Source organism: Grampus griseus, assembly GCF_964374135.1.
Source record: "Grampus griseus genome assembly, chromosome: 13".
NCBI lineage: Eukaryota > Metazoa > Chordata > Mammalia > Artiodactyla > Delphinidae > Grampus > Grampus griseus.
The window spans coordinates 10311151-10327124 of NC_139007.1; the positions used below are offsets into that span (position 1 = coordinate 10311151).

At 38.0% G+C, this 15974-nt stretch overlaps 1 protein-coding gene across 1 annotated transcript in view; it reads left to right on the forward strand.

Moving 5' to 3' along the window:
* The window catches only part of CD109 (CD109 molecule), a 180585-nt gene extending 168782 nt beyond the window's left edge, over positions 1–11803 (forward strand). Inside the window, exon 33 of the mRNA XM_082668521.1 lies at positions 11730–11803. Coding sequence (XP_082524647.1) covers positions 11730–11737 — 8 coding nt within the window. The 3' untranslated portion in view covers positions 11738–11803. The remainder of the gene's footprint in view (positions 1–11729) is intronic.
* The last annotated feature ends 4171 nt before the right edge of the window (positions 11804–15974 follow it).

Consider the following 15974-nt stretch of genomic DNA (forward strand, 5'->3'; position numbering starts at 1 on the left):
TTTACACTATAGTTTAACGTTAACACACCAACAAATTACAGAATTAGAATTTTGTGAATCTGACTGTGTATTTACCTTCACAAGTTTGTGGTACATTTTTGTATGTTTTCATGTTACTAATTAACATATTTTCATTTCTGCTGGAAGAATTCCTTTTGGCATTTCTTTCAAGGCATGTCTTGTGGTGATGAACTCGCTCAACTTTTGTTTGTCTGAGAAAGTCTTTATTTCTCCTTCATATCTAAAGGATAACTTTGCCAGATAGAGTATTCTTGGTTGGCAATTTTTTCTTTCAATGCTTTGAATATAGTATTTGACTCTTTCCTGGCTTGTAGGTTTTCTGCTGAGAAATCTGCTGATAGCCTAATGGGAGTTCCTTGGTAGTTTACAGTCTTTTATTCTCTTGCTTCTTTTAGGATTCTCTCTTTGTTTTTGATTTTAACAGTTTCATTATCATATGTACTGGAAAAGGTAGTTTTTTAAAAAAAATAATTTATTTTATTTATTTATTTTTGGCTGCGTTGTGTCTTTGTTGCTGCGTGTGGGCTTTCTCTAGTTGCGGCGAATGCGGGCTACTCTTTGTTGAGGTGCTCAGTCTTCTCATTGTGGTGGTTTCTCTATTGCAGAACATGGGCTCTAGGTGGGCAGACTTTAGTAGTTGTGGCACATGGGCTCAGTAGTTGTGGTTCGCAGGCTCTAGAGCGCAGCTTCAGTAGTTGTGGTGCATGGGCTTAGGTGCTCCGTGGCATGTGGGATCTTCCCAGACCAGGGCTCAAACCCATATTCCCTGCATTGGTAGGTGGATTCTTAACCACTGTGCCACCAGGGAAACCCAAGAAGGTAGCTTTTCATTGAAATAATGGAGTCATCTATTAGCTTCATGAACACTGACATCCAATAGCTCTCCCCAGGTTTGGGAAGTTCCCAGGTATTATTTCATTAAATAGACTCACTGTGCCCTTCTCCCCCTCTTCTTTTTGTGGAATTCCAACTATTCAAATATTTGTACCTTTTATGGGATCATATTGACTTTCTTTGCTCTTTTTCATTCTTTTTTCTTTGTTTTTCTCTGCCTGGGTTATTTCAAAGTTTCTATCCTCCAGCTCAGTGATTCTATCTTCTGTTTGGTTGATTCTGCTATAGATTATTTCTGTTGCATTTAAAAATTTTATTCACTGAATTTTTAAGCTCCAAAATTTCTCTTTGTTTCTTTTTTAAAATGGTTTCTATCTCTTTGTGAAATTTCTCATTTTGTTCATGAATTGCTTCTCTGATTTCTTTGCCTTTTCTTATAGCTCTTTGAGTTTCCTTAAAACAGCTATTTTGATTCTTTTTTCTTTTTTTTTTTTTTTTTGCGGTACGTGGGACTCTCACTGTTGTGGCCTCTCCCCCTGTGGAGCACAGGCTCCGGATGCGCAAGCTCAGCGGCCATGGCTCATGGGCCCAGCTGCTCCATGGCATCTTCCCATCTTCCCGTGGGATCTTCCCATCTTCCCGTGGGATCTTCCCAGACCGGGGCACGAACCCGTGTCCCCTGCATCAGCAGGCGGACTCTCAACCACTGTGCCACCAGGAAAGCCCTATTTTGATTCTTTATCAACTAAATCTCAAAACTCCACAGCTCTGAATTCAGTTATTAGAGGATTATTGTTATCTTTTGGTGATGATATGTTTCCTCGTTTCTTCATGTTCCTTGGAGTTTTGCACGGGTGTCTTCTCATTTGAAGCAGCAGATACCTCCTCAAATCTTTACTTGCTATCTTTGGGTGGAAGATATTTTTCATTCGTCCTTCTTGTACCTGGGACTTTCTCCAACATTGCATGGATATATTTGCTTTGTATGTCTTCTCTCTCCTGTGGCAGAATTCTTAGGCATGTATGTTTTCTCTGGTTCTTACAACTCTCCTGTCTGGTGCTGTAAACCTCTCTTTTGTATTCTAGAACAGGGCACTATATCTCAAAGCTTGTGGATTCTCCCTTGTCCACAGATCTTGGCCTGTTTTCAGAAAGGACTCCCTGTTTACTGGAATTCACTATGGCCTTTGTACTCAGGAGCTGCACAAGGAGCTGGCAGAACAGTGGGGAAGGAGATGTGGTTTTAGCACTTGGGTCATCGGGGATGCCCACAGGTTAGGTAGGGGGAGACTTGTGTGAGATTTGCTCAGTGGCTTGTGGGTGGGCTTCCCACTGGAGTTAGCAGAAACCGTGTCCTTTTAATGCCTTTTGACATTCTTATCTGCCCCTTTCCTGATCTCCTCCCTCCCCTTCATTATGGAGTTTCCACCTCAACTCTCTGGGTGCTGCTGGGAGAGAGAAATAGGTTTCTCCAGCATTGTCCTGCACAGCTGGGTAGCTGCACACTCAGTCACCACTCTCCCTTTCTCCTGTAGGATGGGGTTCCTCTGGCTGGTTCAGCCCCACACTGCACTGCCTTTGGCTAAGTTCCTTTTTCTCTCTCCAATGCATCCAAACTCACATATATATATTTTTCTCCAATGGAATGATGGTGTCTCCCCTCTGGAAGGCTGGACTTCTACAAAAACTCTTTCATCTAGGGGTGTCTACCCAAATCACCACTCTTCTCATTTTTCCTGGCCATGACTAAGAGAGGCTCTGGTTAGTTTGCAAGCTCCTGCTGGTTCCACATGCAGTCCCAACTGGGGTCAGTCTGTTTATTGCCTGATACACAGGTGAGTAAGACTCCTCCTGGGTCTCTTGCCACAAGGTGCTGTATCCTACAACTACCACAGATGTACTTTTATTCATGGATGGATGCAGAATTAGTTGTTAAGAAGGGGGACAAAAAGGAGGGATGTATTATGCCACCAAGATGCTGACATTGAAACAGGAACACCAACACTAAAATATTTTGAATGACATTTTGACAATATAAAATTCCAGGTTCAAATCTTTTGCTCCAATACTTTAAGAAATGACATTACTATTCGCTTCTATTGAGAAATTTGATGTCAATATGAATCTTGCTCCTTTGTAGGTGATCTGCTCTTACTGGAATCTCTAAAAGTTTTATCTGTTTTTAATATCCTAATTTCATTTGCATATCAATGTGTGGTTTTCTGGTTTCTTCTGTTTGCACAGAATTGCCCCCTTCAATATGAGGTCTTTCATCTTTCTTTGATACTAAGACATTTATCTCCATTATTTCTTCCAGTTAAAAATTGGAAGTTCTAATCTTTTCATTTTAAAATTTCCTTTTAAGGCTATGTGGATATTGCTACTTCTACTTTAGCCTTTCATGTCTCAGTTTTTCTCATTTTATCCCTTTTGGGGGATTGCCTTAACTAAGTTTTCTTATAATTCATCTTTAAAGTATTTGCCTCCTATTACCCCAATCCACTACATTCTTTATTTTGACTACTTTATCTTCATGTGTAATATTTCCATTGGGCTGTTTAAAATTTTTTTTCTGTCCATGTTTCATTTTACTCTTCCTTTATCTCCTAAAGAATATCTATCATGCCTAATTTAAAAATCTTGATTTGTTTGTTCCAGTAATTCTTCTTCGAGTGGTAGAGGAAGATCTCTTTCCAGTTTGTTCACTTAAAAAAATAGATGTTATACTCCTCAGATGCCTTGTTTTCCATTTGAGCCTGTGTGTCCTTGCTCCTCTGGGACTACCAGCTGTTCTTTATGGTAATGAATGGTGAGGAGGGGATGAGGGTAAGTCCCTAGTCAGTGCCAGTAGCAGCAGACTAGGGAGAGGGGAGGGGAGGAGGCCAGGAACTACAGAGCCCTAGCTGATAATTCTTGCTTGCTCCATCCTCTTACCCACTGTCTAGTCAGGATCTTATCTTGAAGCCCATGGGGAGAAGCAGCATCAGAGGAGACAGCCTCCTGGATTATAATCCACAGCCCTGGGCTTTGAAGAATTTAGGATGTGTAGTGCTATGTTTTTTTCAAACTTCTTTACCCCATCTGGGTTTGTGTGCTGCTCTGATATTTCCTCTTGGTGATCACAAATGGCCTCAGCGATTGCTCAGAGTCTCTCAAGACAAATTGGGGTAAGGCAAGAGCAGAATTTAAAAGGCTTTCCTCCTGCCTATTCTTTCACTACTGGCCCCTGGGCTTCAGCAACCCAACTCTCATACAAGTCAGTTTATGTTGGGCTTCAGTCTCTGGGTTTTCTTATCTTTTTATTTGTTATTAATTGGTGCAATCTGTGTTCCCCTCAAGCATTTATAATTTCTCCAGAGTAGATTTGGAGGATGGAGCCAGAAGCTTGTCCTAAATTAACTCTTGGCAGGAACAAGGGCTATCTTGCAGTTTCTTTTCCCATAGCCCTGCCTCCATTAAAAGCTGTTCAGAGTGTAGGGAACAAATGTTTGGGAGCAAATTCAAGAAGCCAACCTCTTTTCAATCTGTGAAAAGTAAATCATTCAGGAAGGTGGGGACCCCTATTCATTCTTTTAGTATGAACAAGAAGCCTCAATTTGACAGTGACATTTAGTAGCAAAACCTCCACCTTTTTTAATTTTTCCAAAATAACATCTAGGAAATACATTTAAAATTGGATGAAATGTAAGCAGCTTGGTTGGAATGCGAGCAACTTTTGGCCAAAGAGGTGTAGGGTAAATAGTAAATATCCTTACAGTTTAAGCCACCATGAATTGTGTATTCTATTAACTGCAGCCAAATAGATTCCAAATGAAACCAAGTCTATCTAATAAGTAAATTAAAGCATGTTTCCTTCAATCTCCATCTTGATTTAATATGCTTAGTAAGTTTTTATCACAAATAAAATGTCAGCTAGCCAACACAAGTCCAAATACATGAACTTTTACCTTTTCACCATATTTTCACTTCTCCTTTGGATACCCCACTGTGCTTGTAGGTAATACTGGTTTTGTGGGAAAATGTTTTGGGTAGTATTCTAGAACCTCTGTCTCAGAATAATGCAAATCAGAATGGTGTTCCAAAACCTTGTTTTAATCACATAGCAACTGCTGACATAAACAAAATGTAATGTTAAAATACATAATAAAGCATATTTATTTGTATCACTATCTTTATTAATAGGAAGAATTGTATTTTCTTCTGATATGTTTTCAGAACTTGGTATACAGCACCTAATGCTTTTTTTTATGGTATGGTATGGTTGATGTACAATATTATATAAATTTCTGGTGTACAACAGAGTGATTCAAATTTTTAAAGGTTATATTCCTTTAATAGTTATACAATATTGAGTATATTCCCTGTGTTGTACTATATATCCTTGTTGCTTATTTACTTTATACATAATAGCTTATGCCTCTTAATCCCCTCTCCCTATTTTGCCCCTCCCCCTTCCCTCTCCCCACTGATAACCACTAGTTTGTTCTCTATATCTGTGAGTCTGTTTCTGTTTTGTTATATTCACTAGTTTGTTGTATATTTTAGATTCCACATATAAATTATATTATACATTATATGTATTTCTCTGCCTGACTCATTTCTCTTAGCATAATGCCCTCCAAATCCATTCATGTTGGTGCAACTGGCAAAATTTCATTCTTTTTACGGCTCAGTAATATTCTATTGTGTAATATACCACATTTTATTTATTCATTCGTATGTCAATGGACACTTAGATTGCTTCCATATCTTGTGTATTGTAATAGTGCTGCTATGAATATTGAGGTGCATGTATCTTTTCGAATTAGTGTTTTCCTTTTTTTTTGGATAAATACCCAAGAGTGGAATTGCTGGGTCATATGGTAGTTCTATTTTTAGTTCTTTAAGAAAACTCCATACTGTTTTCCACAGTGGTTACACCAATTTACATTCCCACCAACAGTGTACAGAGTTCCCTTTTCTCCACATCCTTGCCAACATTTGTCTTTTGTAGCACCTAATACTTTTTCTGACTCTGATGTGATATTTTTGTTTCAAAGTCCAAATTACAGGGCTTGTGTTCATTGGTTTTGAGTCCTAGGACTGGTAAACTTCTACTTTCAACTTTTGTGAATGTCAGGGCCTTGGGTGGGAGGAAGGGGTCTAGAGTCTGGAAGATGGAATTTTGAACTAGCAGAATGTAAAGTCCATTTAGCTGAGAACTTTGGTGGTGGGATTTCATGGATCAAGAGATAGTATAGAAGCACACTGTAAATAACAAATATTTATTCCTAGATATAAGAAGTTTATCATAGATAATGTGTACACGCATAAAATATTGTTTCCTGTCATTTTATGGTGTATCACATTGATTTATTTGCATATATTGAAAAATCCTTGCATCCCTGGGGTAAATCTCACTTGACCATGGTGTATGATCCTTTTAATGTGTTGTTGGATTCTGTTTGCTAGTATTTTGTTGAGGATTTTTGCAACTATATTCCTCAGTGATATTGGTCTGTAATTTTCTTTTCTTGTAGTATCTTTGTTTGGTTTTGGTATCAGGGTGATGGTGGCAGCATAGAATGAGTGTGGGAGTGTTCCTTACTCTGCAATTTTTTGGAAGAGTTTGAGAAGGATGGGTGTTAGCTCTTCTATAAATGTTTGATAGAATTCACATGTGAAGCCATCTGGTCCTCGACTTTTGTTTGTTGGAAGATTTTTAATCACAGTTTCAATTTAATTACTTGTGATTTGTCTGTTCATATTTTCTATTTCTTCCTGGTTCAGTCTTGGAAGGTTGTACCTTTGTAAGAATTTGTCCATTTCTTCCAGGTTGTCCATTTTATTGGCATAGAGTTGTTTGTAGTAGTCTCTTAGAATGCTTTGTATTTCTGCAGTGTCTGTTGTAACTACTCCTTTTTCATTTCTAATTTTATTTATTTGAGTCCTCTCCCTCTTTTTCTTAATGAGTCTGGCTAATGATTTATCAATTTTATCTTCTCATAGAAACAGCTTTTAGTTTTATTGATGTTTGCTATTGTTTTCTTTGTTTCTATTTCATTTATTTCTGCTGTGATCTTTATGATTTCTTTCCTTCTGCTAACTTTGGGTTTTGTTTGCTCTTCTTTCTCTAGTTCCTTTAGGTGTAAGATTAGATTGTTTATTTGCAATTTTTCTTGTTTCTTGAGGTAGTCTTGTACAGCTATAAACTTCCCTCTTAGAACTGCTTTTACTGCATCCCATAGGTTTTGGATCATCGTGTTTTCATTGTCATTTGTCTCTAGGTATTTTTTGATTTCCTCTTTGATTTCTTCAGTGTTCTCTTGGTTATTTAGTAAGGTAATATTTAGCCTCCATGTGTTTGTGTTTTTTTACGTCTTTTCCCCTGTAATTCATTTCTAATCTCATAGCGTTGTGGTCAGAAAAGATCTTTGATATGATTTCAATTTTCTTAAATTTACTGAGGCTTGATTTGTGAACCAAGATGTGATCTATCCTGAAGAATGTTCCATGAACACTCGAGAAGAAAGTGTAATCTGCTGTTTTTGGATGGAATGCCCTATAAATATCAATTAAATCTATCTGGTCTATTGTGTCATTTAGAGCTAGTGTTTCCTTATTTATTTTCATTATGTGTGATCTGTCCATTGGTGTAAATGAGGTGTTAAAGCCCCCCACTATTATTGTATTACTGCCAATTTCCTCTTTTATAGCTGTTAGCAGTTGCCTTATGTATTGAGGTGCTCCTATGTTGGTTGCATATATATTTATAATTATTATATCTTCTTCTTGGATTGATCCCTTGATCATTATGTAGAGTCCTTCTTTGTCTCCTGTAACATTCTTTATTTTAAAGTCTATTTTGTCTGATATGAGTATTGCTACTCCAGCTTTCTTTTGATTTCCATTTGCATGGAATATCTTTTTCCATCCCCTCACTTTTAGTCTGTATGTGTCCCTAGGTCTGAAGTGGGTCTCTTGTAGACAGCATATAGATGAGTCTTGTTTTTGTATCCATTCAGCAAGACTGTGTCTTTTGGTTGGAGCATTTAATCAATTCACATTTAAGGTAATTATCGATATGTATGTTCCTATGACCATTTTCTTAATTGTTTGGGGTTTGTTTATGTAGGTCCTTTTCTTCTCTTGTGTTTCCCACTTAGAGAAGTTCCTTTAGCATTTGTTGTAGAGCTGGTTTGGTGGTGCTGAATTCTCTTAGCTTTTGCTTGTCTGTAAAGCTTTTGATTTCTCCATCAAATCTGAACGACATCCTTGCCGGGTAGAGTAATCTTTGTTGTAGGTTCTTCCCTTTCATCACTTTAAATATATCATGCCACTTCCTTCTGGCTTGTAGAGTTTCTGTTGAGAAATCAGCTGTTAACCTTATGGAAATTCCCTTGTATGTTATTTATCATTTTCCCCTTGCTGCTTTTGATAATTTTTCTTTGTCTTTAACTTTTGCCAATTTGATTATTATGTGTCTCTGCATATTTCTCCTTGGGTTTATCCTGTATGGGACTCTCTCCAGTTCCTGGAGTTGGGTGGCTATTTCCTTTCCCATGTTAGGGAAATTTTCGACTATAATGTCTTCAAATATTTTCTTGGGTCCTTTCTCTCTCTCTTGTCCTTCTGGTACCCCTATAACATGAATGTTGTTGCATTTAATGTTGTCCCAGAGGTCTCTTAGTCTGTCTTCATTTATTTTCATTCTTTTTTCTTTATTCTGTTCCGCAGCAGTGAATTCCTCCATTCTGTCTTCCAGGTCACTTATCTGTTCTTGTGCCTCAGTTAGTCTGCTATTGATTCCTTCTAATGTAGTTTTCATTTCAGTTATTGTATGGTTCATCTCTGTTTGTTTGTTCTTCAATTCTTCTAAGCCTTTGATATACATTTCTTGCATCTTCTTGATCTTTGACGCCATTCTTTTTCTTAGGTCCTGGATCATCTTCACTATCATTATTCTAAATTCATTTTCTGGAACGTTGCCTATCTCGACTTCATTTAGTTGTTTTTCTGGGGTGTTATCTTTTTCCTTAATCTGGTACATAGCCCTCTGCCTTTTCATCTTGTCTATCTTCATGTGTATGTGGCTTTTGTTCCATGGGCTGCAAGATTGTAGTTCTTCTTGCTTCTGCTGTCTGCCTTCTGCTGGATGAGGCTATCTAGGAAATTACTCCCTGATTCGTGGGATGCAGAATGGATTTGAGTTCACAGGCCTGGTAACAACATTAATCTCACTATATATCTCTCAGAATTCTTGGGGCCAAGTGCATTGTCAATGAGCAGTAATATTTTGAAAGAAATCTTTTTCTGTGAGCAGCAGGTTTCAACAGTGAGCTAAAATATTCAGTAAACCAGTTGTAAACAGATGTGCTGTCATTCAGGCTTTGTTGTTCATTTATAGAGCATAGGCAGAGTAGATTTAGCATAATTAAGGGCCCTAGGATTTTTGGAATGGTAAATGAGCATTGGCTTCAACTTAAACTCACCAGCTGCATTAACCCTTAATCAGAGAGTCAGCCTGTCCTTTGAAGTTTTGAAGCCAGGCATTAACTTCTCCTCTCTAGCTATGAGAGTCCTAGATGGCATCTTCTTCCAATAGAAGGCTGTTTCATTTACATTGAAAATCTGTTGCTTCATGTAGCCACCATTAATAATCTTAGATAGATCTTCTGGATAATTTGCTGTAACTTTTACATAACACTTGCTGCTTCACCTTGCATTTTTGTGTGATGGAGATGGCTTCTTTCCTTAAACCTAATGGACCAGCCTCTGCTGGCTTCAGACTTTTCTTCTGCAGCTTCCTAATCTCTCTCAGCCTTCTCTCTCAGGAGAGAATTAGGGCATTGCACTAGTTTTGGCTTCAGCTTAAGGGAATGTTGTGGCTGGTTTGATCTTCTATCCAGACCACTAAAACTTCCTCCATATCAGCAAGAAGGCTGTTTTGCTTTCTTATCATTCATGAGTTCACTGGAGTAGAGCTTTTAGTTTCCTTCAAGAACTTTTCCTGTGTATTCACAAGTTGTCTGTTTGGCATGAGAGGCCTAGCTTTCTGCCCGTCTCAGTTTTTGACCTGCCTTCCTCACTAAGCTTAATCTTCTCTAGGTTTTGATTTAAAGTAAGAAATGTGGGATTTTTCTTTCACTTGAACACTTAGAGGCTATTGTAGTGTTATTAATTAACTTAATTTCAATTTTACTGTGGCTTAGGGAAGAGGGAGGCCTGAGGAGAGGGAGAGAGATGAAGGAATGGCCAGTTGGTGAAGCAGTCAGAACACACAACATTTATCAATTAAGTTCACCATTTTATATGGGTGTTGTTCATGGTACCCCAAAACTTATAACAATAGTAACACCAAAAATCACTGACCACAGATACCATAACAAATAAAATAATATTGAAAAAGTTTGAAATACTGTGAGAATTACCAAAATGTGACACAGAGACACAAAGTGAGCAAATGCTGTTGGAAAAATGGTGCCAATAGACTTGCTTGATGCAGGATGGCCACAAATCCTCAGTTTGTAAAAAATACAGCATCTGCAAAGTATAATTAAAAGAGGTGTGCCCCCTCACCTCTGAGTGTGGGTGGAGCCTCTGAGTGTTATGAGATATCACACTCAAGATTAGGTTATGTTATATGGCAAAAGGAAGACTATGCTGAGCGGGCCTGACCTAATCATGTGAGCCCAGTAAAAGCAGAGGGTTTTCGTTGACTGGCTAAAGAGTAGGGAGTCAGAGAGAAGTGCTCTGAATGGCTTGGAAGAAAGTAAACACCTATGTTGTGAAGTGCCAATGGTGGCCACATGGTAAGGAACAGGGGTGACCTCTGGGAGGTGGGAATCATCCCTAGCTAACAGCTATCAGGAAATTGGGCTATCAACCCTACAACTATAAGGAAATGAATTCTGCCAACAACTAATGAGTTTAGAAGAGGATCCTGTAGGTAAGGACTGTAGCTCTGGCTGACATCTGGATTTCAACCTAGTGAAATCCTGAGCAAAGAATACAGCTATGCCTTTCCTGGATTCCTGACCAACAGAAACTGTGAGATAAGATGTCTGTGTTGCTTTTAGCCACAAAGTTTGTGGTGATTTGTTATGCAGCAATACAAGACTAAAACAAATGGCAAAAGTGCATTCAGAGCAAAAGAGCGGTGACAGTTCTGCATTTGCTCTGGGGTAATCGTTCCTGTCCTGATGCTCTGTGCTCAATTGTTCATTTCAGTAATGTTGGCTATCATAGGCTAGATGTTTACATCCTGTGACTAAGCATAAAATCACAGGTTTAGAAAGCTTTTTGAATTTTTCTCTTCTCTTTGGGTCCTTATTGAGGCTTTGTGGCACAAGCTTTATCTCTTATCCGAATATTCCCAGTTTAATATAATTCAGAAGATGGTTACTTAAGTGCATAGCAAAAGCAAAGGCATTCCATGCCCTTTCTTGCTACTCCCTTCAAGTCTCTTCATAATTTCTAGGTGTAGAAAGTCAATATGGAAAATATAAGGTGCTTTATTGCTTAGTGAACAAAAAGGTGATAAACTTAGTTGCTCTCACAATCAGTAGAATTTAAGGTGCATCATAATCTAGATGAGAGTCTAAGTCAATAACTTGCAATATAATTATATATAAATAGGCTTAGAAGACAATAAATACCATAAGTAAAAGACTAGAGGTCTTGGGAAAACCTTTCATAAGAAGATCTAAGACCTTTATGAGCAAGTCCTAGAGTCTTGTTATAGATTGAGTTGTGTCCCCCCAAAAGATATATTGAAGTCTAAACCTCCAGGTCTTAGAATGTAAACCCATTTGGTAATAGAATTGTTGTAAATATAATTAAAGATGAAATCATATGGGAGTAAGATGGGTCCCTTATTCAATATGTCCTTACAGCCTTGTGAAGAAAGAGACACAGAGAGATCACCGTTTGAAGATGGAGGACTAGAGTGATGGAACTACAAGCCAAGAAACCTCAAAGATTGCTGTCAAACCACCAGAAGCTAGGGGGAGGCATTTAATATTCCCCTACTGGTTTCAGAGGGAGCATGGCCCTATCAACACCTTGATTTAGACTTCTAGCATCCAGAATTGTGACAATAAATTTCTGTTGTTTTAATTCACCCAGTTTGTGGCATTTTGTTGCAGTAGCCCTAGGAAACTAATATCTGCTAAGGCTTTTACTGAGTTTAGAAAGTCTGACTTGCATCTGGCTTTATATGGTCTGAAGGTATTATGTACAAGGGGTCAGTCAAACCACAGAGCTTAGCTAACTGCTAACGGCAGAGTAGAAAGTGGTTGGGTTATCTCATAGAAATTCTCCTCCCTTCCCAGCCAGTCCTTCCAGTTTCAGGTGTGTGTGATTCCAATTAATAGTTTAATACTTCATCAAGGTATCCACTTGAGACACTTTAACTTGATTAGCACTGACTTTGGTTCAAAAAATGCTAGATCTTTCCCCATTTATTTGCACATTACCTATAAATGTCTACCTCCTTCCAACTTTTAACAACTTCACTTTCTTGAGAATAATTTTCTACTATCAACATATTTGCTAATATATTGAACAATGTTTCTCAACGTATGTTCCATGGACAATCAAAAGGTAGAGTTTAGTGAAAGACTTCTTAGGCCAAATTCATTTAGGAAATGGTGAACCAAGCAAAGCTAAGCATGTTTTTCCTCTCTTCCTTCTTTATAAAATTTCTCATGGCTTTTAATATGTTCACATCTATAAGGAATCTTTAAGGGATAAGATGAAGATGGGGAGAGTTTTACAGGATCTCCCAAAGTTATTTAGATACTATGTTTTTTATTTTGAAGAAACATCTTGAGGACCAGTGTTTCTCAAACTATACTTTGAGAAATGCTGACCAAATCATAGGATTTTTGGAGGTGGAAAACAATTCGGAGGAAATTTATCCCAATCTTGAGACTTTAAGTTATAAAGTCACAAATAATGGCACGACTTAAAACTCAGGTGTTCTGAAGCCCAACATTGTCAATGTCAAATATTTTGTACAACTTACACTTAAAAACAGAGCTCCCAAAATTACATACATGTATTGTGGCAAAGCAAAATAATTAAGTGTAAGTTGTACAAAATTAAATAATTTTGTACAACTTACACTTAAAAACAGAGCTCCTAAAATTACATACATGTATTGTGGCAAAGCAAAATAAAAAGATCAAAGCATTATTATAAAGGAATTTACCAAGAACTGCTATATTTCCCCCATCCCATTTGCTGGAAGTCAACAAGAGCATCTAATACTTTGTAGATGTGCTAGATCAGTGGCTCTTTAACTTTTGGGGGACATGAACTTATCTTGATGTTGATGATAAGTTGCTTTTCTGTAATTTTCAAGTTTAAATTAAATATAAAACTGATACTCTTCTAGTCCCTAACTGATGGGTCAAATTCTCATCAGTACCATCTCATGAGGAGCCCAATTTTTAATTCACATGTGCCCAAGCATTTTCTGCAGCCTGATTAAATTACATTCCCAACTCCTTTGTATACTGTTATTTTCAAGTGTTATTAATGCTATTGTATTTAATAAAATACTGATTACATAGTAAAAAAAAAAAACAACTGATGCTCCTTCTGTTATCTGAATAACACTCTCTAGAGTTGTTAGCATTTCTTTTTGATCAGAACTATGCCTGTTTTTCATGGGAGGAAACTGTTACCATTATATTTTGGCATTGTCTGTCCATGCAGAAGGCAATTCAGAAACAGATGGGGACCAGGAGGTCTACAAATGGGAGTCAGGAGAGTCAGAGAGTGGAGATGGAGAAAGAGCCTTCCAAATGAATGATGTAGGAAGAGCTGAGTCAAACCTGAGTTTTATTAAAGTTTCCTGTTTCTGTCCTGAAATTTGGAAATATTAGCATTCTGCTTTTCCCTTGGGGTTCACCCCAGCTTTTTCACAGACAAGGGAGGCAATGGCAAGCAGCCTTGTTCCACTGTCAGTCCCAGCGAGCCTGCATCTTCAGCCCTCGTGTTCTGTGTCCCTGCCAGCAAGTTGATAACTCCAAGAAGCTGATCTCATCTTAGGCACTTGGGAAAGAGTATGTGTCCTAGGACTGGGAAAATCTTTGTCAGCTCAGTCTATTGGGAAACATCAAAGATAACCATGGCAGTCTTCTCAAATCATTTTTCTTCTGTCTTATCTTCCTGACCTGATATAGAAAAACCCATAAAACTTAAGGATTATATGGACCTTTGGAGAGGTCTAGGATCTAGTCCATGGGCTTAAAACCATCAGCCACGGACCATTTGAAGGACAATGGATGAGTTTCAAAGAGTCTGAGAATCCCTGAAGTGGTATGCAAATTTTCTAAGTCCATTTTTCTGGGAGTCCATAAGAGTCCATAGCTTTCATCAGATTCTCAGATAAGTTGATGTCCCCCAAAAGTTTAAGAGCCACTGATCTAGCCTAACTTTCCTCATTTAGAGGTGGAGGAAACTGAGTCTGTAAGAAGTGGAATGACTTTACTAATAAAATCACAACTTTTAGTGGAAGTTAGGTTTGTAATACTCTTTCAGTCCAATTCAAATGAACCATCTAGCATTAGATGAATAACTTAAAAAAATAACATTTATTTGTATTTGGGCATTCAAATTTTGATGAGGTTCTCAATAATTGTGAGACATTTATAAGTGAAAAGATAGAGTTACTCCCTCTGCTATGTTCTTGTTCATATTTTATCCCTTACTCCTCTGTGAAACATCTATTTTCCCCTAGTTACCTAGAGCCCATCCTCCTCAACAAGAGAAGCCACAGCAATGAGAAGCCTGCGCACTGCAATGAAATGTAGCCCTCACTCACCGCAACTAGAGAAAGCCCGCACGCAGCAATGAAAACCCAACTCAATCAAAAATAAATAAATAAATTTATATATAAAAAAGAATGGTATAATATGCCACCCATGATTTATTCTTAAACTCTTTTGCTCATCAATTGGTAAAATAATGTATTAAGGGAGTGGCAGGATGTTACCTTGACAAAGTCAGGAGGAATCAACCAGGAGGCTTCTCTGGGTTGACCAACTGTGATGGTCAGAAGAAATTCAGAAGAATCATTGGACACTGTCCATGAAGAAGCCTTTGACTCAGACCTTAACTATGATGATTGACATTGTGATTGTGGTAGCTGGAAAAAAAGGATATAGCCAAGAACCAAGTATATAGTTGGAGTCACTTCCAGCATAAGTTACAGCACTGAACACCAAATCTCAGGTAAGTGTACTTGTATCAATAAATTTAGCCTGATTCAAGATTATAGTCTCTTCTCTTTGGTCTCAGGTTCATATTTATGTATATATTAGTAAAAATTTGCAATCTTTTGGTATGTAAGCTATTTCCTTCTAGGGTCAAACTTTGTCTTTCCCTCTCTGGAACATGGTGAGTTATGACCCTACTTATAGGTCTAATGGGAATAAGAGATAGTTACGGTGGGTCTTGTTAAGAAAGGACACCCCTTTGCAAGACATCTGCCCTAGGGGAGACATTACTTGAGCTTCAAGCAAGGAATGGTTAGTCACCTTAGACCTGGGAGGGCAAGCTACTTCCGCTGGCAGCTAGCCCTGCCTGGGTGTTAAATACTCAAGTAAGGGAGCCATTAGAGTTGAAGCTGATTCAGGGTTACACAATAAAATAATCGGCTGTCTTCTGTGATACAGTATAGTTTCCAGCAAATCATTCTTCAAAAGTTGTGTTGCTGCACATAATTTATACCATCTTTCTGAGGAAGAGGCAAGTAGTGGAAAATCAAACCCAAACAAACAAACAAAACACCTTGGTCTTAGAGTCATTTCAAGAGGATAAGGACTGCAGTATACTTCCATTTGGTCTTGGGACTTCTGTTGTTAGAATGCCAGCTTTAAAATGGTTCAACCACGAATACCCACATGGACCAAGTTCAAATACAAAAGGCTAACTTACATTTATTGTACTGTATTCATTTTCACCACAAGCTTTAGAACATTTACTTTCTGTTAAATCCACTTATCTAAGCAGTTATTGACAATAGAAACATCTCTGAATTTTTCTTTTGTTTCCTATGCTCTTCGTGGTTTTATCTTCCCCCAAACCTGCATCCTTCCTGTCTCCACCCCAGCTGAGATGTTAGCAGA